This window comes from Nuphar pumila, chromosome 8, assembly GCF_984573655.1.
Source record: "Nuphar pumila chromosome 8, dmNupPumi1.hap1.1, whole genome shotgun sequence".
NCBI lineage: Eukaryota > Viridiplantae > Streptophyta > Magnoliopsida > Nymphaeales > Nymphaeaceae > Nuphar > Nuphar pumila.
The window spans coordinates 100,907,423-100,930,055 of NC_143256.1; the positions used below are offsets into that span (position 1 = coordinate 100,907,423).

The following is a 22,633-nucleotide window of genomic DNA, read 5'->3' on the forward strand; positions in this document are numbered from 1 at the left end:
CTCAAGTACATTAGTATAATTAAGGATATGTATGAATGAGTAGTAAGCAATGTCTGCACTTGTGGAGGGGTGACAACCAATTTTCCTATAACGGTTGGGTTACATCAAGGATCTACTTTAAGCCCTTTCCTATTTGCTATAGTGATGGATGAGCTTACGAGATCAATTCAAGAAAATGTGCCGTGGTGTATGTTGTTTGCTGATGATATTGTTTTGATTGATAAGTCTAGAGTTGGGGTTAATGCTAAGTTAGAATTATGGAGACAGACATTGGAAGCAAGAGGTTTTAAGTTGAGTAAGAGTAAGACAGAATACATGGAATGTCGGTTTAGTAAGCAACGAAGTAGTGATGGGAGTGTAGTGAAGCTTGGTGAGCAAGAAATACCGGTGGATGATTGTTTCAAATATTTGGGATCTATCATTCAAAAGTATGGAGAAATTGATGGAGATGTAAATCATAGGATAAAGGTTGGGTGGATGAAATGGAAAAGTGCAACTGGAGTATTGTGCGATCGTAGAATGCCATTGCGGTTGAAGGGAAAGTTTTATAGGACGACTATTAGGCCCGCTTTACTATATGGTACGGAATGTTGGGCTGCCAAGAGACATCATATTCAAAAAATGAGTGTAGCTGAGATGCGTATGCTGAGATGGATGTGTGAAAATACAATAAAAGATAAGATTCAGAACGAGGAGATACGTAAGAAGGTAGGCGTTGCACCCATTGAAAATAAGATGAGAGAGAATCGTTTACGGTGGTTTGGACATATTCGGTGAAGGCCTAATGATGCTCCAGTTAGAAGGATGGAGAAATGGGAAAATATATTAGTTAAAAGAGGTCGGGGTAGACCTAGGAAGACATGGATGGAGGTGATAGGAAAGGATATGAATGCTTTGAACCTCACCGAGGACATGGCATTGGATAGAAATGATTGGAGGAGAAGGATTCATGTGGAAGACCCAAAATGATTTTCTTTTTTTGTTCATATCGCCAACCCCAATTGTTTTGGGATGAAGGCGTAGTTGTTGTTGCTAAATTGCAGACAATGCTTGGATAGATGTGGCTGACATTCTTGATTTTCTTATTATATGTATGTTGAGTTTTGTTGTCTATAGGTTATTGGAATCCTTAGTTTCTGAAGATGTGCATGTTTTGCATTATTTATTATTATTATTATTATTACTACTACTACTATATATTTTTATTATTAAATTTTTATTATTATTATTATTTTATTTTTATTTTTTTGTTTACTTGCTTTTGGTTTAGTATTGTTAGGTTATCTGCTGTTATTGAATTGAGTCGTACGCTCTTAGTAACTAGATTCTGTTGATGAGTGGTGTGTGTACATGTGGGATAGCTGGAATATGGGAGCTTTACAATAGTCTATTTGCTTGGGCTGTTTATGTCACTCTTAAATGTGACTCTTTGCTGATGGAACATGACAACCTTTGTCCTAGGAAAAATGAACTAGTTGTACTTGAATAAAAACATTTGCTAGTTGACAAGCAAAATTGGTGCATTAAGGGTTTTAATTTTGTGCAAGCTAGATGTAAAAGAATAATGATTTTTTTTCTGGATTTTTTATAGCCATTAAATATATGAGGGACAAATTCAACCTCAGTTTTCTGTAAATGGCATCCAAATACTCGTGTCATTGTAGAGGCAGGCACTGCATTTGGTCATAAGTTGGAATGTTATGGTGTAAACAGAAAGATTAGTTTAAAAGTTGTTGGCTGAATATTCTAAACTATGGTACCTGGACACTCCATTTTGCCCTCCGTACCCGTGTCACACGTGTATCCCCGTTTCAACATGTGTCGACACCCGGACACACCGTTTTACCCTCCATACATACAAGTTTGTATTTAATTTATAATTTATAATTATATTTTCAGTATATAATATATATTTTAGATATAACATATATATTTAGATTATACAACAACAACAACAACAACTACGCCTTCATCCCAAAACAATTTAGATTATATTCAATTTATTTTGTATTTGTGTGATATATATATATATAGCTGTGTCCCCGTGCCCACATTTTTTGGAATTGCCGTGTCCTACACTCCGTACCCAGGTGACATAGATTCTAAATAGATGATTCACTGCTGCATCCACATCTAGGATATGTAGGTTCTTAGGACAGTAAAAAATATTTTTCAAAAAGTTTGCTGGTATAACCGTGTTAGATTGTTCATGCCAGCTTATGGGAATTCTAAAATTTTAATGATGACTTTTAGGAGCATTGTCATGCTAATTTGTTTTACACTGTGCCTGCTTTGTAGGTATTCAAATAGGTGTATGAAGATATTAAAGTACATCAAATATCTTTTGAGGGCATTGTCATGTATCATCATTTGTATCTATGGTACTGTTATGCAGATAACCCTATTTCATTTAGTACAATTAGTTTTGGGGGTGTGTGGTATAGTTACACGTTCATTTTATTTGATAATTGGGACTCCGAGACCTTGTCTTCCAGGTTCCAACTTACTGTGTCATTGTGTAAAAAAGTCTATCATGCTGCTACCTCTCCATGCTTTTGTTAATGTTGAGATGCATCAATATGTTCAAAATGCTAATCCTTTGCAAGAGCAACTTGTATCATTTATATTTGCAATCAAATTCTCACTTTTATTCTGTTGTTTCCATTTGTATTATATGAGTTCAAAATATCAGTTTTTTTTTTCATTGTCTATATTTTGTCGGTTGTTTGATTTCCTGAACCAAATATTTTGCCTATCATCCAATAAATCTCAGTTTTCTCCTTTCGAATAAAAATAAAGGCTGCTGGGTTGTATGTTAGTTTACTTTCCAGAGCGTATTCTGCATATTTTGCAGCATTTGCTACAAGTATCCTCCAACTGCTCCTTAAGTGTTCAGTTTCTGCTTAATGTAATTCTCGAGCTTGCTTGCTGGAGCACACACAGGCATGCATTTAGAAGCTGGGTTCGTGGTTCTTGACGTGTGTGTGTGTGTGTGTGTGTGTGTGTGTGTGTGTGTGTGTGTGTGTGTGCATCTAGTTATCTTCATTTACTTTTCTTAGACATGGTTCAGAGTCAAACTTCCACCAAAAGCGTGTCCCTTGCACCTACCAAAGTATAATCGGCCACTTCAAGCTGATTAGCAACAACCATGTTTGAAACAAATTCAAATTAACTAGAGCTATGGTAACAATTTAAGAGAATTTTGATTTATCAACCTAACCTTCAACTTGTAGACAATTGAAAGGTTTGGTGGGAACCTTAATCTGGGATAACGAATTTCTTTTTTATGTGCTTTTTCTTCTTTTCTGAAATGTTCATAGTCTTCCTAAACCATAAAATATTTCTATGATACTTGTATTAACACCCTTTTACTGGAAAATGTGCAAAGGAAATTTTTGCTAAACAAGATTCTGCAGCATATCTGGAGTTTCAATATGCTCCTAATCTTCACCGTAGCAATGCCTACATCTTGCGTGCAGGCTTTTCAATCTAGGCTGAGCCTAGGTTGCAGGCACTATGCTCATGACTTTAATTTGGGAGCTTTGTAGTTGCGTGCAAAATTCAAATGCATGGGATCTCGTATGAGTTGGTTATATTGTTGAGGGTTGGTGGGATGCATGTAACACTGCATGATTGGCTAAAGCCGCTAAACCAAAAAAAGATAATGTCGATTTCAGTTGTGATTGTTTCTTGTAGGAGGACCTTGTATTGTTATGCATCCTTTTGTGTTTATGCCTGTGCTTTTGCAGTTTTTGAAAAGGTAATACTTCGTTGGCTGCTGATTTTGCTTAATCTGGTTTACCCAAACATGAAACAGTAGCATTCATGATGTATTTTAGGTCTATGTAAATCTTGAATGTGCTACTTGTTTGTCTTTTTTTTATTGTGGAATGTGTGTTGAGGTTGGATCCATGAAAATAGTTTCCATAATCTCTTCTCTATTGGCTAGTACTTTCAATGATGAACCTTGTATTGTTTGTGCTCTCTGCTTGGTTACTGGGCAGGTCCAAGAAAAGAAGGTGAAGAGAATTTGCGACATGAATGTGGACCCCTCGTTACCTGTAGGGAATGGTAGTTTAGCTGGTTCAAGCACTTCTTCGTCCAGCCCAAAGATGCATCTTCCAAATGGTGGATGTACGGGAAAGCCATATAATTATTTGAACAATGACGCAGTGTTTCCTGTAGGGGGAATTTCATCGCTATGCTTGCCTGTGGTAGTTGTACTCAACCTAATGCTTAGTTTCTTTTCTTAATTTATCTCAATATGTTAGTTTCAGTTATAATGAGGCAATGATATGTTGGTTTCTGTCAATGATTGGTTTTTAATTTTTCATAAATGTTCATTTTTTTTTAAATTCTTAGGAATTTAGATGCTCTCCTTACACAAGTATTTGGTAGTTTTGCCATCAGTTAGGTCTAATGTTGTTATGCAATCTTATGGATTATGAGCAGGTGGCTAGCCATGAAACGAGCCTTGTTGCAAGATGTCGAAGAGTATATGCTCATGCACATGACTATCACATCAATTCTATTTCAAACAACAGGTGCATTCATCTCTGTTATGTAACTTTGGCATGACTAAGGCCTATCTTCTTTCCTTCTTCAAGTTTTCTATGTGAATGACCGACTAAGTTGCTTTTTGTGTGCGTCTCTCTCTCTCTCTCTCTCTCTTTTCTGATGTTCAATTAACAAAATTACATGTTAAGTTTACATGTTGCAGTCTGAAATCATTTGTGGAATTTAAGATAAATTTTGTTTCTTGACCATGTAGATACAACCTCCAGCAAGGTTTGTCCTGTAAATGTTTTATTGTGCATTTCTAACTTAATATGATGTTATTTAATTAAGAACATTATTTAGGTGAGTTATGTTTTTGATAAATGTGATGATTTATGTATTGTAATTTTTAAATTAAGGGTAACATAATCTGCAATACTTCATTGATGGCAGTTTTGTTTAACAATTGCTTCTTCTTGTTTAGTGATGGGGAGACCTTTATATCTGCTGATGACTTGCGGATTAATTTGTGGAACCTTGAAATAAGCAATCAGAGTTTTAACATCGTTGATGTTAAGCCTGCAAACATGGAAGATCTGACTGGTATGAGCTTTTGTCATTCTTATGGGCATGCATACTGCTATTAGTGCGATTCCTGTTCATTATTGCAATAATGCTCAGTGTAGAAATATGATATGAAACATGCATAATGATCTGTTTAAAGTTCTGGTCAGATTTGATCTTGGAGATATCAACAAATATGAATTGCTCAGACCTGTGTACTGTCTGTATCAGTTGCAAATATTGCGTAGAACATTTTTATTGATCATCATTCTTGGAAAATGTAGGAAGCTTGTTTATTTGAACAACAGTGATCAAATTAATTCTAAGAGGTGTGACCGTACAGAGCTGCTATATGGCATCCTAGAATCAGTAAACATGGAAAAACCCAAGAACCAACATTGTCAATTAAAAGAAACTCAGAATCTATGAACTTTATTCTGTGTTGGAACATCTTTACTGCCAACTCTAGATACCATCTGATTGTTCATGTTAATAGCCTGTAACTTGCTCAACATTACCTTTTTTAGGGAACATGTAGTTTTGGAAGTGCCAAAAGGCTATGGGGGAACAGCAATACTTAGAAATTCCTTACCTGTTGTGACAAGTGTGGCATATCAACTACTGAACCAATATCTAAATCAGAACCTCAGTTTTTGATACTTCTACAGTTTTAACCCTGGGCGCATGAGTCCAGGCAACAGGCAAAGACAGTTTCTACCAAGGAGCATGCTCCACCAAAATTTGAATCATCTATTGGGTTTCTGCTTGCCTCTTACTTGTAAAGATAATCATGTTAGATATGTGCATGCCCGCCATACTGCTATTACTGATGAGCATGAGAACTCACCATTGTTACCAACCTCCCACATAAAGCCACCTTGTCTACAACTTCGCTTGAGCATCCTACTTGTTTTCCTGTGCTTATTAATGAATACCAGCAACCCATAGTTTTCCAAATTCCAACTACTGTGCATTTTTTTTCTTTTAAACTGAAGTCTGTTTATGTTACTTCAGAGAAGAGAATGGCAAATACTTCTCTTGCTTGTGTATGTCTCACTTTTGTTTCTTATTTCCTCAAGTTTTTTTTCAAATATTGCTATGGGATGATCACCATGTTATTCAAGCGTGAAACCCATTGGTTATGATAGTGCGACCTAGTTGTTCAGCTATCTCATTCCATCCATCCTAGTTTCATTGTCATTGGAGGCTTCACTCTTTTCTGGATCTTCTGTTTATGATAATTGATTTGTTCAGTCACTCTCTTTTGTATTTGTCTGTTCTTTTTTATATTTCTTCTTAGTTGGTGCCTCTTTTTCTGAATGGTGTTAAGGTTTCTACATGCATTATAATGTTCGAGCACTTAGTGGGGCTTGGTTGATCTAGATTCTAGACTAATAAAAAAGGTTGTGTTTTTGTGTTTCAGCACTTTAGTCAGATAAATGTTTTGCTGATTATTCATCATGTATGGCATTTGCAGAGGTGATTACTTCTGCTGAGTTTCATCCTGTTCATTGCAACACATTAGCATACAGCAGCTCAAAGGGTTCAATTCGTCTTATTGACTTGCGGCAATCAGCTCTATGTGATACTCATGCAAAATTGTAAGTGTTTATATCACAATTATAAATTGTCTGTTAGGGGACGTTTATTTCACCCTATATGGTGAGTGAAAGTGGGCCTCTTTCGCACTTGCGGCGAAACGAACACCCAAGCGGGAACATCCCATGGGGCTCACATATTAAATGTCAGAAAGCCATTTTTCCGGCAAAATGGGGTTACAACCCTTCATGGTAAAGGGTGTTCTGTCCTCGTGGCATGTAACAAACACCCCCTTAGGTGTTTTTGGTCTCAACTATCTGTCCTTATGAGTTGCAAAATGGATAACTTGACCAAGAATCATCTGTTTTTTCAGGTTTGAGGAGCACGAGGCTCCTAGTTCAAGGTCCTTTTTCACTGAAATTATTGCTTCCATATCTGACATTAAGTTTGCCAAGGATGGAAGATACATTCTTAGTCGTGATTACATGACTCTTAAGGTACTTGGTTGCATTTTTTCTCCTTTTCCTACATATATAAGAAACAAGACATTCAAACTCCCTTAACTGGACATTTCATTGAATTACTTTTACTGTTAACTAAGTATATGTTGTAGTAATACTTAAAGAGGTCTTCAAAGTCTGGGAAGTGTCTATGCTAAACACAAATGAATGTGCATACTTTGTAGTTTTATTTTCTTAGTGGTTTTAGTTCTTATTATGGTTTTCTCTTTTTGGACTTGGATCATAACCTTTTTGATCTGTCAATTAAATTTTGGATATGATCAGAATTGCCTTTTCTTAGGACAGATCAAAACGGTTCCAAACTGCATCTGTAGCTAAAATCGATTTCTTTGCACTTTGAAAAGAAGAAAAGGATGATAATTCTTATGACAACTAAAACATCTCCCCCTACTTTCTGCTTCTCTTTTTTATTCTTATTGAAGCTATTTTGCTGACACTGAAAGTGTTGAGAAAATATTACCAATAATAAAGAAAAAAGGTTTAAAGGAAGAAAGGAGCCAAGAGCCTCAAGAGAAAAACCGACTCATTCGTCATCTGCATTCCTAATGAACTTTATTTTATGTTAAAGCAGTGCATGGGCCACATATGAACATATAATTTGTAAACTTTTCATGTTAAAATGTTCTAAACCTCTTTCTGATTGGTGGGGTGTAAAGACCCCAACTCGTACCCCTTGAAAATGCGGATTTTTTTTTCTTTAAAATCAATTGCGAAAATATTTCCAGAGACCCGAGGCCTTTACAGTTCCACTCTCAATTGGATAAAACAACCAACCACAAGTGAACTTACACTTATCATCTATACCAAACCAACTCAAACTTTTATTGAATAATTAACGCTAATCACGAGACAATTGCATAATGAAAAATTCAGAGTGCAGTAACAACTAAATAAAACGAAAATAAAATAAAAGGAGCCACGTTGTTCATCTGTGAGCTGTCTAGCAAATGCGTGACACCCGTAGCTCCTCAAAAAGTCAGTCGCTTCACTGATCACCTACGACTGCGAAAAATCATAAAAGTAGGGTGTTAGAACTGAAATTTTGAGTACAGGTACCTCTAATGAAACAAGTGAGCTAAAAATCACCGATAAGATTTCATGCAATAATTTAGGGGAATGTAATTATGATAATTACATAATTCAATTTATGCATTCATGCAGTAGGGAACAATTACTAAGTATAAGAGAACATTAATAAATAACAGGACATTTAACATGCTTTAGGGAACAAATTATGCATTCACCAATATTTAATAGTTAAGGGAATAAGTAAATATGCATGATCTAATGCATAGTAGGAAAATGCATGAACATTTTATTATTTTTTCTTAAAGTTTTCTTTTCCATATGCATGCTCTATTAAATGCATACAATTTAAGTTCCTCTTTTTAATTACCGTTGCCTGTGGATACACGAAACAGGTAAAATTATTCATGGTCAAGTAGGGTTCTTAGGGTAACTTAGCACATAAGTTGTATTTTATTACTGGGTTTCAAACTTAGCTCTCGACCGAATCACCTTCGGAACATTAGACCTACACATTTAACGTTGGGACACTAAGGACCTCCACATCCAATAGTGTCACTTTCTTGGTATACTAAAACAACAGCTGTGTCAAACATACCACTCCAAGGTAAAGTGACAGACTCTCCCTAAAATCGTAGTCAGGAGAAAGAACTTCAATATCGGGTTTAGGGGTAATCATTGGTGCACACAGAGTTTTTGTATCCTCGTGGTCTCCCAAAACCGAATCTTTAAGATTCTCATTCTTCCGATGAGAGATCCCAGAACATATATTACACTGTTCTTATTCATTATCTTTTTATTAGAAGCCAATTATTGAGTTTTGCAATTCAGCATGCAAAAGCAAAGGCAAAAACTCGCATATTCCTCTGCGAGAACCATCACGGGACTCTCACCCGTGGAAAAGCATAGAACAATGCAATACCATACAATAACAATAATGTTATTTTTACGATGCATTTGAAATAATTAATAAGAGAGCAAACCAAAGCTCAAGGCTCTTCAGGCCTCTGATGATTCATTTAGACCATCGATGCATCATATGCAAAAACCATAACATGTCATATATGGAATAAATCACATGCTTTCTAGATGCACATTCATATAGAAAAATTTCAACCATGCTAATGAACCGAGTATTTAAAGCATGTGTATATTCGGTTCACATGATACTAACACATGCAAGTTTTCATGTAATGCACATATTTAATTCAATGACATGCGTTCATTCACTAGAATCACTACGCATAAATATGTTGATTGTATATTTTCATCGTATGCTTATTCAAGTCAATGCATGGATGTTTTGAGTGTACATATCCATGTATGCGATAGAAAGCATAAGTGGTTACATAAGCAAACTAACCATAACATGCACAACATTGTCGAGAAAAAGTGAGACACAATGGAAGTGACAATCATTCTACAGCAGGCAACTACTGCCCAATGTTACAATGAACAGCCATACAGGTGGCCTTAGCACCAAGCATATGGGGTATATGCAGGCTGCATCATCAATCAATTGTTTCATCAGTAAGCAAGGGACACAACAAAAGGCCAAAAATCAGTGCTTCTGCAAGCATGTGTATAATAAGAAAAATACATGAATCAAGGCTTCTTCTGCTCAGTGGCTAGATTGGGTCGAGTGCCACATGTTTGTGTAGGCTGCAAGCCTGACACTACTCATAGTCATGAATTAGGTGAAAACTGTTAAAAGGTACTTTTTCAATTAAATAACAGAATATAACAATTGATTAAATTCAGAATGAAACATGAAAATACTAGCATAAAACCATCATACCGTGTCTTTGCAAGAACCAAGTACTACTAGAAAACAATCTAGGCAATTAGCAGATAGTTAGTCTCATAATTTCCTTGAAATTAATAACAGAAGCAAAGTTAGCTAGGTACCAAGAGGTTCCCAGTGAACTAAGCAACTACTGAGCTTGCTTTTATCAATATATGGCAATGCTTAGTTGCAGTAATCGTAGGTGAGACATTGCAGTATAAGGATAGGTCCCATGGTGTATGATTGTGGATGATATAATGTTCTCATAATATATATATATATATATATATATGTATTCTCGACCCATGTCGGATCAGCCGAGCCACTCGACTGAGCCTTGGGGCTTGGCTGAACCTGTCTGGCAGGCTGGACTCAGTCCAGCTGAGCCTGACAGATCTGGCCAGACCGGGCCAGCCAAGCCATGCTTGGCTGGTCTGTTCGGCCAGACCGTTAAGTCCATAACCACGAGATATTTGGATAACATACTAATAACACATACATGAACCGATTAGATGAAGGTAATCACACCAACATGAATCTGTTTTTTTTACAGCATGTATGTGCATGTATTATCTTATACACAGGTAGTCCAAAAACGAGTTTCATAAGGACACATGCATATACATATTTGCATTAACACCTGCTTTCATAAGCCTTTGTAACATGCCTATGCAATAACCAATGCAGGAAAAACCATGAACATGCTATTAAACCAAACATTGTCAGAAATATTTACTTGCAGGGGTTAGAGATGAGGTAAAGAGAGAAGAGAGGGGTCGGCGGCAATAGGGTTTTCTCTCTTTCACTTAATATTTATAAGTGTTGTACATAGTATGACTTTACACAAGAAGTAAAAACAAATTACAAACATGCCACCACCCACGCATCCCAAGATGGATCTTGGAATGTGGTGCGGGTCGGATCCAAGATCCAAAACTAACAGCCTCCCTCAAGTTGAGTATGGTCTTTGATCATGCTCAACTTGCCTTTGAGTGCCCAAAACTGATGAGTGGATAATCCCTTGGTAAAGATGTCAGCAACTTGCATATCTGACCGAACATTTGCAGGTTCAATTTCTTTTTCTTCCACCTTTTGCCTAACAAAATGTTGATCAATCTCGATATGCTTCGTACGACAATGAAGGATGAGATTAAAGGCAATATTAATTAGCACTCTGATTATCGCAAAGAAGCATAGAGGACGAGATTGGTTCTTGTAATTCCTGTAGTAGATGTCTCACCCATGTAACATTGGCTGTTCCTGCTGCTATTGCACGATATTCTGCTTCGGTACTTGATCGCGCCACTGCCTTTTGCTTCTTGCTACTCCATGTTACAATATTATTGCCGATAAGAATGCAATACCCCGAAACTGATCTTCGCTCGTCAGGATCACCCGCCCAGTCCGCGTCTGTGTAGGTGAATAGTCGATGCCCTGACATATAAGCTGTGTCCTTGGTGTACATCAAGTCATCTCCAATCGTACCCTTTAAATACCGAAGGATCCTTTTTACTCCTTCCATATGTACATCTGTAGGAGCATGCATAAACTGTGAAGCCTGATTGACAGAGTATGCTATGTCAGGCCTAGTGAATGTTAAGTATTGTAACATCCCTACAACTCGACGATACAAAGTAGGATCATGATAAGTAGTGCCTTCTTTAGCACTTAGCTTATGATTTAGAAGGCAAGGTGTGCTAATTGGTTTACAATTCTCCATCCTTGTAGCAAGTAAAATATCAATGGTGTACTTATGTTGGCTCAATGTAATAGTCTCATGTCGACTATCAACTTCCACACCCAAAAAATATCGCAAGGGACCCAAGTCTTTCATCTTGAATTTAGCCATCAGCATAGACTTAACCCAAGATATGTGAACCTCATCACTCCCGGTAATAATGATGTCATCAACATATATAAGCACCCAAACAATAGCTGAATCACTTTTGAATATGAACAATGAATCATCTAGAACACTTTTAGTAAACCCATGATGCTGGATCTTCGTGGAAAAACTCTCAAACCAAGATCGAGAAGCTTGTTTCAAGCCATAAAGAGAGCGTCGAAGTTTACATACCCAATTGGATGAATCATGCATACTATAACCAGGTGGCTGCTCCATGTAAACTTCTTCCTTTAGTTCACCATGCAAAAATGCATTTTTAACATCAAGTTGATTGAGTGACCATCCATGTTGTAATGCCAATGCAATAATAATCCTGACGGTGCCCAATTTTACTACTGGGCTGAACGTTTCATCGTAGTCCTGCCCATACTGTTGTGTGAAGCCTCGTGCGACCAGACGAGCTTTATAGCGCTCAACACTGCCATCCAGTTTGTGCTTGATCTTGTACACCCATTTGGATCCTACAACATTCTTGTTATCTGGCCTTGGTACAATTTTCCATGTATTGCATTCATGCAATGCTTCCATTTCCTCATTCATCGCCTCTACCCAGGCACGGGAATATACAACATCATGAAAGGAGGAAGGTTTTGTTTCTTTGGACACTCTGGTTAGCAATGTTTGAAAATCCAAAGAGAAATTGTCATAACTTACCCAGCGATCTATAGGATGTCTAATCCGAGTGGAACGTCGTAGAGGAGTCTCATCATTGACTGGATGAGCTCTACGAGAATAAACAAGGCCAGAAAAACGTGAGGATGTTGTTGTAGGAGGAATGTCTTCCATATGCGGTTCCATATCGAAAGTATATGGTTCATTATCTGTCAATGAAGATGAATCCTCATAGGGCAATGAGTCATATAAAAGCGAGTCACTGAGCCAAGGACCATAACTGTCTTGTGTATCTGTGGAAGATGAATCCAGAGTGTCAAAATTTTCATCATCAAAAACAACATTTCTAGATACCCGAATTTTGCCTGTATGAGGATCATAACACCTGTATCCCTTATAGTCATCTGCATACCCAAGAAACTTACACTGTACAGCTCTGTTTTGAAACTTATTTCTCAATGAATGATCAATGTGAACATAACATACACAACCAAAAGGATGTAGTTCTTCATATAATGGATGACAATTATAAAGAACAAAATATGGAGAATTATCTTCAAGGATGGTCATGGGCAACCTGTTGATAACATAAACAACTGTATGGAAGGCCTCGGTCCAAAGAGAGAAGTGAATACCCACAATGTGCATCATGCTCAAGGCTGTCTCAACAATATGCCTGTGTTTTCTCTCAGCTACTCCATTTTGTTGAGGGGTGTGAGGGCAAGAAATGTTACGTGTAATGCCATGCTCCTTCAAATATTCACTGAAATCATGGGATATGTATTCTCCCCCCCATCACACTGGAAATATACAACATTGGTATTGAATTGGTTTTGGACTAGTGCATGAAACTGTTTGAACAACTTGAAAACTTCATGTTTGTTTTTCATGAAGTAAATCCAACTAAAACGAGTGTAAGAATCAAGAAAGAGTACATAGTATCGAGATCCAGAAAGAGAGACAGTGGGCGCAGGACCCCAAACATCTGAGCATATAATCTTAAAAGGCTTTGTTGCTCTTTTATTGATACTATGAAAATGAAGTACATGACTTTTGCATAAATGACAACTTGGACATTTTGACAATAAACTGACTGCGGGTATTAGACCTTTAGCAGACAACCTGTCAAGAAAAACTTGACTACAATGACCCAGACGAAGATGCCATAAGTTTGGCTTATTAAGTTTCAAGACTTTAGATGAAGAACTATGATCTGTGGATCGACTCAAAAATGTTGGAAAGGAAGGAGCTGAAGAAGCCATGGCTACGGAAGACGACGTCTTCAAAGGCACATGAGATTCTTCAAAGACGTACATGTTCCCGCGCTGTTCACCTTTAGCGAGCGTCTTCTTGGTGTGAAGATCCTTAAGATAAACAGAAGGAGTAAATTCAACGGAAGAATTTGTTTCATCAACTAATTTAGACACAGATAGAATATTCTTTTGAATAACAGGTGTGAGTAAGACATTTGACAAGGGTAATTGAGATTCAGGCAAAGAAAGGGAGACATTTGCAGTGTGAGAGATGGGGTGGTGAGATCCATCTCCTATGACTATAGTGCCATTTCCAGTGTAAGGAGTCAAGCGAGAAAATTTACCTGCATCAGAAGTGACATGTGCTGCTGCCCTTGAATCAATATACCATATACCATCATCATTTTGACGCAAGTTCATCTGATTGAAAGTAGTCATAAGGATATTTTGTACGTCCTGTGGAAGAACATGTCCCTGAGGATTACGTGCAAACGTCTGAGTTGCCCTCTGCCTTGGCCTCCCTGTTTTGTTTCGGTTCTGAGGATTGTACCAGCAATTTGCTTTAACATGTCCCCGCTTGTTGCATAGAAAACAAGTAGGAACACGTCCCCCTCGTGGTACACTGCCTGAGCCAAGGCCTCCTCTAGCTGGTGTAGGTAGTAATCCTCCTTTGTTTATAGTTGTTCCATTTGGACGAGGAGGAGTAAATAAAGCTCATGTTTGAATAGGCGTATGTGCCATCATCACAGGGTGAGTATCATCTGATTTAAACTGACCTCATATTGCAGAAGCTTAGATTGAAGATTATCAAAACATGGAAGAACTGAGACAACCTGGAGTGTTGTGCAAAACATGCGATATTCAGGTCCAAGGCTACCTAATACCTGTTGTACCATGTCCTTATCTGATACAGGACTTCCAATGGCATCTAACTGATCTGTAATAACCCTAACATCCCCCATGAACTCTGTAATGGATTTGTTTCCTTTTCGCATGTATTGGAATTGCCACTTGAGTTGCAAAGCCCGAGATTCAGAGACCTGAGAAAAAGAATGAGCTAGTCCATTCCACAACTCGGCAGCAGATTGATCATCAGAAATGGTTTGTAAAACACGATCAGAAAATGTGGAAGTTATGTAAGCAACTAATGTCTGATCTCGTTGTACCCATATGTCATAAGCAAGATTGGTGATTCGAGGTTGACTCACCTTCCCATCTTCACATGTTATTTCTTGCATGATATGTGTGGGTGGGGCGGGTGATCGCCCATCTAGATGACCATAAAGACCATGACTGCGAATAAAAGGCACAATTTGACGCTTCCAAAGTAAGTAGTTAGCATGAGATAACTTGTGGGTCATGAGGTGAGTAAGAAAACTAGGGTTCAACTTGGAATCCATGGATTATATGAAGAATAAGAAGCCAAAATTGTTCTAACAGTGTATTGAAGAGGAGACAACAATGTTGTGTGCTGAAAATAATACCAGCACACACGTTATTTAGAGAAAGAGGAAAGCAGCAATGCTGCTGTGTGGTGAAAATGATACCAACACACACGTTGCATACAGAAGAAGGAAGCACCAATGTTGTTGTGTGCTGAAACTGATATTAGCACACACGCTACACAGAGAAAATAAGACAGCGATGTTGTTGTGTGCTGAAAAGGATATCAGCACACACGTTACGCTGTGTGCTGAAAAGAATATCAGCACACACGTTACACAGAGAATAGTAACGTGCGAACCAGAGAAAATGAGAGAATCAGAAAATTTTGGGGAGAAAACAAAAACACTCGGCAGACTAAAAAACAGAATGTTAAGACGTGCGTACAGAAAAAAATTAAAATGAGAAGAACGAAAAAGAAAACTGGAATGACGTGAAAGAGGATTAAGGGAGAAGGGACAGAAATGAACCCATGTTCTTTAGCAGCACGTGTTGGTCTTTAGAGGCCTTCTAGATGATTGATTTCCGCGCCTGTGCTCTGATACCATGTCAGAAATATTTACCTGCAGGGGTTAGAGATGAGGTAAAGAGAGAAGAGAGGGGTCGACGGCAATAGGGTTTTCCCTCTTTCACTTAATATTTATAAGTGTTGTACATAGTATGACTTTACACAAAAAGTAAAAACAAATTACAAACATGCCACCGCCCACGCATCCTAAGATGAATCTTGGAATGTGGTGCGGGTCGGATCCAAGATCCAAAACTAATAAACATATCCAGATTTACATAAATTTATAAGTTAATCAATGATGGGAATCACTAACTTCATGACGACGACACATAACAGGCCATTTAGCATCAATAAATTCTGTTTTATTATGAAAATAAATGCATATATATATATAATTTTTTTTGACAAGACGTATAGAAATAAAAATACACCCAATAAAGAGGATTCACACATCCCCAACCATGTATTTTTAGAGTGAATATCTAGATTCACTCATTTTCCATGGATTTTCACCTAAATCAAGCATCTGATTCACTCATTTTAGAGATATCTATGATCAATATCTCATTTGATTCACGAGAGGAGACCCGTACCTTTACGTGGGTTGAAAGGATCGAGAACAATAATGATGGGAAAGGAGGCTGGATCGTTGGAGAAGAAGGTATTCCTTCTCTTTTCTCTTCTTCCCTTTTTCTCTTTCTCTTCTTTTTTTTTCTTCTTTATTTTTTTTCTTTATATAATGAGTGGGAGAGGGGGTGACGTTCCCCCCATCTCCAGCCCTGGAGAAGAGAGTTTCTATTTTATGAAACTCTTCTTTCATACTTTTTTTTTTAAACTTCTTTAAAGTTGACTTTTATAAAAAAAACTTCCAATTGTTTTTAAAACTCTCTCTTGAGTAGGAATAAGGACTCTTTTAAGGAGTCCTACTCAACCCTGAATTAAAATTCAGTATTAATATTAATTAATTAATTAATTAAAATTATCTAAAAACTCTCAAAAATAACCAAATTAACCCAGAAGGCTCCCTAACCTTATTAAACCACAAATTAAAGCTTTATTTTTAATTTAAAGCTGAAAAACGTGGGGTTTGGATTTGGATCCGGATCTGGATCCAAAAGCTAAACTCATATCTAAAACGAAAATGGATCAAGACCTGGTTCAAATCCAAATTTAAGTAGGACCTAAATAGAACCCAAATTCATAAAAATTCAGATCCTAGGCCTTGGATCCAATCTGATCCAACTCCGGATCCATTTCGACAAACTGCTCAATTTTTAGAAAAGCGCGATTTTCGGGCAAACCGAGACTCGAATTCAGAAAAGTAAAATATCGTTGCGCTCAGAATTTCGAGACGCATCCAATGATATATTACACGAATACCAAATTTCGAATTTCGCTCGAAAATAACCGAATGTCGCTTGAATTTAAATGTCGAAATTAAAACTCTTTACCACGTTTCGATTGGCTCGCCTTGACCTTATCGATGAGACCTAGGTCAAGCCTAGATTCAAAGACATCAGTCTAAAAATCGAGCCTCAAACGATTTTTCTTTCAGACTTGACCAAATTTTCGATAAAATTATAAAATGACTAAGTACCAAAATACGTGATATTACATAGGGATAGATTTGTTCTTCACGTTTGGCATGATGAATTGTCTATGCAAAGAGTTCCTGTAGTTTTTGATTTGGTGCGATAATGATTTTTTATTTTCTCACGATTCACATGGTCCATAGAATTTTTTTAGTAGCCCTTATTTGTTATGACAATACTTTATCTTTCTGGAATTAGCTGATTTGCATCCTGTTTCTCTCCATTTTGCACAAATTGTTGTTATCTGCTAATACAGCATGTACACTAATCTTTTTTCATGTTTTGCCTTCATGATTGCCAATTTGTCTTTGTTATATATGTCTCGTTATTTGCTTACTGTTAATTTTCACTGTTGTTAAGCCAGTTCGGCTGCATTTTGCAATGACACCTTTTTACCTGGGGTAAAGCTTCTGAGTTTCTTTCTGTTTTCATGAACATGAGTGTACTGAAATGCCTGTGCCCATGTTTCATGTTCAACTCTATATAGGTATGCATACTGCAAGAACACTGAAAAATGCAAACAAAATTTAGTGTTTATGGATGCTGAAGCTGTTCTTTTTGTGTATGTACTCATTTAGATAAGCACTCTGCGATGCGGCGCGACGCGATGCGGTGTGTGTGTGTGTGTGTGTGTGTGTGTGTGTGTGTGTGGATTATCCCTTCCTTTAAAATACTAGTTTATGAGAGGTGTGGAGATATGCTGATAACCTGATACAGATGACTATTGGAGTACTTTATAAATTTCCTTTTTGTCTCTTTTGCTTCTTTGGCCTAGTTATATGTAGACATATCTTTCAAGTTCATTCGTGAATAATGGTCTATTATTTGATGGTTGTTAACCTGTTTTTCGAGTTTCTTATGCCTGGATGTGTTGCTTTTGCTAATAATAGCTTTGGGACATAAACATGGATTCTGGTCCAATCTCCACTTTCCAGGTTCATGAGTATCTTAGGCCTAAGGTAATTATGCTTGCTTTTTATTTAAATCATTTCATGTGTAGCAACAAGCTGATGTGCTGGAATATTACCGTGGTGCAGCTTTGTGATTTATATGAAAATGATTCGATTTTTGATAAATTTGAGTGTTGTTTGAATGGAGATGGACTTCGGGTAGCCACAGGTTCTTACAGGTTTGTAAATTTGAACTTATAGTTGTCTTAATCTTCCTATTTATATTCTTAATCTGCCTTTTTATCAAATATGGCACTAAAACTGTGTGTGTAATCCTAGCAATCTGTTTCGTGTGTTCGGTTGCATTGCTGGGAGCAATGAGGCAACAACTTTGGAAGCTAGCAAAAACCCCACAAGGTATCTTTTTTATTGTTTACAAATTAGTGAAATGGTATTGTTATAAAAAAGGTTTCTCATTTTCCTCTCTAATCTTCAATTTTACCAATATAAATTGCAAGAATTTCATACTTTCACTTTCATTGAGGATAGGCCAACATGTGCCTTCGGGCTGGGTTCAAGCAATTCATCCTCACATGACATGGAATTTGTTCTTGTCTTGATCTTGTTAAAGGGAGTCATTTTGATAAATATATCCATAAGATTGCTTATGTCTTGTTCTGGTTGATAATACCCAGCTCTCACATCCACGAAGGGTCTAATATATAGCTTTTGAACCCTCGATCATCAGTGAGGCAAAGTTACAAATTTTAGAATAATGAATATCCAATGTGTAAATCAATTAGAATACTTACATAGGGAATCCTAAGGTCCTTGGTACCTCATTTCAAAATTTGAATAAATAATACTGGAAAGTTTAGTTCCGTATCTCCTTTGGTTGAGCTTATAGGGAGATAAAAAAAGGTTACTGTGCTTGTATCTCGACCAACGTGTCCTGTACAAAAGCTTTGTCCTAGCCTCAGGTTTACTGTTGATGGCTGTGTGAGTGTGTCTATGTTAACAATCTTGGATCATTCATGTTTTTACAGCTAATTTTAGAAATGATTCATAGTTTTATTTTATTCCAAAGATTGAAAGTTGTAACCATTTGCTACCTTCTCAAGAGGTTGCTTCCTCATAGTCTCTCTGGACAGGTCCATGTCCACGAAACCAGTTTGCTGTTTGTTCCATAATCTATATGACACAACGTGGTTATATGGTCAACCTTGGGGAAATGGGGTTTATTCTTTGAGTAGGGGAGAGTTACCTGTTTCTTTTCCTCTTCCTGTTCTTGATAAGAAAGAAGAACTGGCCAATTTTCTCATTTGGTTTGATTTATTGAGACATTAATTAATTGCTATAAGGCTGTGAAATGGTTTGTCTATAATTAACTAAGTGTCCTTTCCCTTGCTTTCTTGGCTGGGCGATTCAACCGCTCGCTACAAACTGGAAGTGGTGAACGAATCAATTGTCTTTTCTTTTCATGTATTAGCCATTCAATTGATTGCAATAAGGCTGTGAATGGTTTGCTTATAAGCAACTAATAAGTCTCCTTTCTTTATTGGCTTGGTGATTAACTGCTTGCTACAAAATGAAGTGGTTAGGTTCATGTACTTTGTCCATTTAGGTTCATCCGTTTTTTCCATCCCTTTGGTGTCTGTATCTCCAGATATTTGTTTGCTATTTATAGGCTGCTTTCATTTATGTTCTGATGACTATGTGGATGGTCAACCTTGGGAAAAGAATTGAGAAGTTCGACTGTGAGGTGGGAACAATGTTGTCAGTATTGGAGCATATCGACCTGAATCGCCCGATATGTGTTGTATCGTCAGAAAATCGACACGAACCTAGCCTGAATCAGCTAGTTTTCAAAAGAATCTGAAAAATGGTAAAATTAGTTTTTTACTATTATTTTGATAAGTGTCTTTTCTATGGTTAAAATTTGGGTGATTCAAAATGATTCATCCCTTAATCGGTATTGCCTGATTCACCTGAAGCCTTTAGAAAATGATTCATGGCCCAAGAAGATACTTACAACAAACGTTGTATGTATCATATTGTATCGTACGATAGAGTACGATACACATCGTTATGATAAAGAATATCTATATGCACCACGTAGTTGTATCATACCACAATCATATGATACAAGCCTGTATCGTGCCACATCATATGATACAGGCATGTATCGTACCGCATCGTACAATACATGGTCAAGATACTTACAAAAGGGTCGAATCATATTTTTTCAGTTTTGGGTTCTAAAGACCTCTTGAGGGTTGACTCTCTCATTTGTATAAAAGCCATTAGAGAGGTATCCACGCACCCTAGGACTCGTGAGAGCGATTTGGGGGCCGATCCGTGCGCAAGGGAGATGGCTTTTACGGAAAATTAGAGATTTATATCAAGGTAGAAATCAGACTCTGCACTCCAACAAAAATGACACCAGATGATCCGACATGACAATGAGGCACTCAAGTAATGAACGGAAGCCGATTGAAAAACGAGTGCAACTATTGCCATAATATTTTTGTTTATGTAATATGAAAGTATGAGTCTTGTGACATATTATTAATTGCAAGATATTTAATGTTTTGCATTGTTCTTGTAAGATAGTTGATGTTTGATGATGTCTTATGCAGCTCATAGAGACATAAATGCTTCATATGTAATTTTATGGTTGTATTTTGTGCAATTCATCATTGTTTCATGTGTTATGATTTTTTTAAAATTTTTGCTTGTTTTTTCTGATTTTTTGAAAAAAAAATCAATTTTTTTTATTAAAAAATTATATTTTTTTACTATACGATACCTATCTTATTTTGGGCCCGACCGATACGGGTAACGCTATGATACTTACGACCTTGCTTACAACATTAGGTTAGAATTCTGGAATTGCTTATCTACCTGTTGACAAAGGTGGTGGTTGGATTTCTTGGAGGAAGATCTCTTTTTTTGGTGTATTATTGCTTGTTAGGTCCGATATTAGTTTAACTTGCTATATTGTAGTGGGACCTAACTCAGGCTTATGGTTTCTGACTTTCCTTGATATTTGGGCCTCTGCCATAATGTTGTGTCTGAAGGTGGCAGAATTTTTCGTTAATCATGTTAGGTACAAATATTTTATTTCTTGGAGCTGCTTCATTGAACACTTGAGGATTATTGCATATAAATGTTGTGAGTTCATGAAGCTGTAAAGCACATTTTGCACGCCACACACATACACAAGCATGTGCTGGCATGCACGCACACACATGTGAGGAGAGAGGTTCATGAACATTAAATTTTTTTTAGTTGCTATTCTTTCTCATGTAATTGATTTCTTACAGGAGACAAGTGGTGACTCCTTCAAGGCCTTCCAGATCTTTGGGCAGCCTAACCCGAGTTTGCAAACGGGGTAAACCATGAAATTCTGTATTTGTGCGATCACCCCATTTAGAATGATGCTCCGCTGTTGCCACGCTTGCTTGCAGAATTGTCCTTGTTTTGCATGTGGTATTCATTTTTTCACAAAGGTGCTTGTGGATCTGTAACAGGTGGTGAGAGCCCAGGTGTTGACGCAAATGGGAGTGCTTATGATTTCTCAACAAAGTTGCTCCACCTAGCATGGCATCCGACTGAAAATTCCATAGCCTGCGCGGCTGCAAACAGTTTGTACATGTATTATGCATAATACGGTCTCCACCTTGTCTGACAAGTTTTTGAAAGTGATCTGTTGGAGGTGCTCAGGTTTCAAGCAACCAATGAAATGGGACCCTTTGCGCCTTGGAGCTTCTGCATCCTTAGATTGTAGCAAGTATTGGGCTCAAAGAGATGCCATGAGGATTGATGCGGAAGTAGAAAAAAATGTCCTTTCTGTTTCAGAACAAGCTGCTCAATTCTGATTCTTTGTAGGAAAGATTCAGGTCGTCTCTGACTCTTAGCTCTACAACAACCAAAGAAGCGTCTCTCACTACCCAAAATGTAGAGACCAGAGGGAATCTGACAATGGCTATGCTGTGTGGCCTGCGGGGGGGCGGCCTGGGGATTGTATTTGTTAGAACACTTGTGAAGTTATATCTCATGAATGATTCTTGTGCATCTTTTCTGCTAACCCTCTGCTTTTCTTTTCGTCTGTCCGGTAATGTGAAATTCCTGCAGCGTTGGTTTATCATGGAATCCCACGTTTAGCTACGTCCAGTTTGAGTTATTCAGGGGCAGTGACCATCCTTGATCTGGGATGGGAGTGGGAAATTAGGCTTTTTTCAGATAATAAAACATATTCAGTTCCTGTTGTGGCAGAGGTGTATGAATCTTGTGCATCCTGGTTGCTGTGACTGTTTTAAAAATTCAAGTTATCACTTTTTTGAAAAGGAGTCTCTCTCTATTGTAAGCATACTAAAACCTAAGTGATAGTGGCTGAGGTTACTGCTAAGTGACGGTGGCTATTGGCAAGTTATATACAGTATACCAACAGAACAATAATTTGCCTGAGCACTTGGAAGCATCCGGGTTCT

General features: G+C 37.4%; 1 protein-coding gene across 2 annotated transcripts in view; it reads left to right on the plus strand.

Moving 5' to 3' along the window:
- Window positions 1–22,217, plus strand: part of LOC149830065 (serine/threonine protein phosphatase 2A 55 kDa regulatory subunit B beta isoform-like) — a 35,016-nt gene extending 12,799 nt beyond the window's left edge. The window contains exons 5-14 of one of the 2 annotated variants that reach the window (XM_090016291.1): window positions 4,005–4,217; window positions 4,453–4,544; window positions 4,982–5,100; window positions 6,539–6,662; window positions 6,974–7,097; window positions 18,141–18,209; window positions 18,288–18,379; window positions 18,480–18,557; window positions 21,467–21,534; window positions 21,674–22,217. In XM_090016291.1, the coding sequence (XP_089872417.1) occupies window positions 4,005–4,217; window positions 4,453–4,544; window positions 4,982–5,100; window positions 6,539–6,662; window positions 6,974–7,097; window positions 18,141–18,209; window positions 18,288–18,379; window positions 18,480–18,557; window positions 21,467–21,534; window positions 21,674–21,810 (1,116 nt within the window). In that variant the 3' untranslated portion in view covers window positions 21,811–22,217. The remainder of the gene's footprint in view (window positions 1–4,004; window positions 4,218–4,452; window positions 4,545–4,981; window positions 5,101–6,538; window positions 6,663–6,973; window positions 7,098–18,140; window positions 18,210–18,287; window positions 18,380–18,479; window positions 18,558–21,466; window positions 21,535–21,673) is intronic. The other variant, XM_090016292.1, reaches the window with a different exon arrangement.
- The last annotated feature ends 416 nt before the right edge of the window (window positions 22,218–22,633 follow it).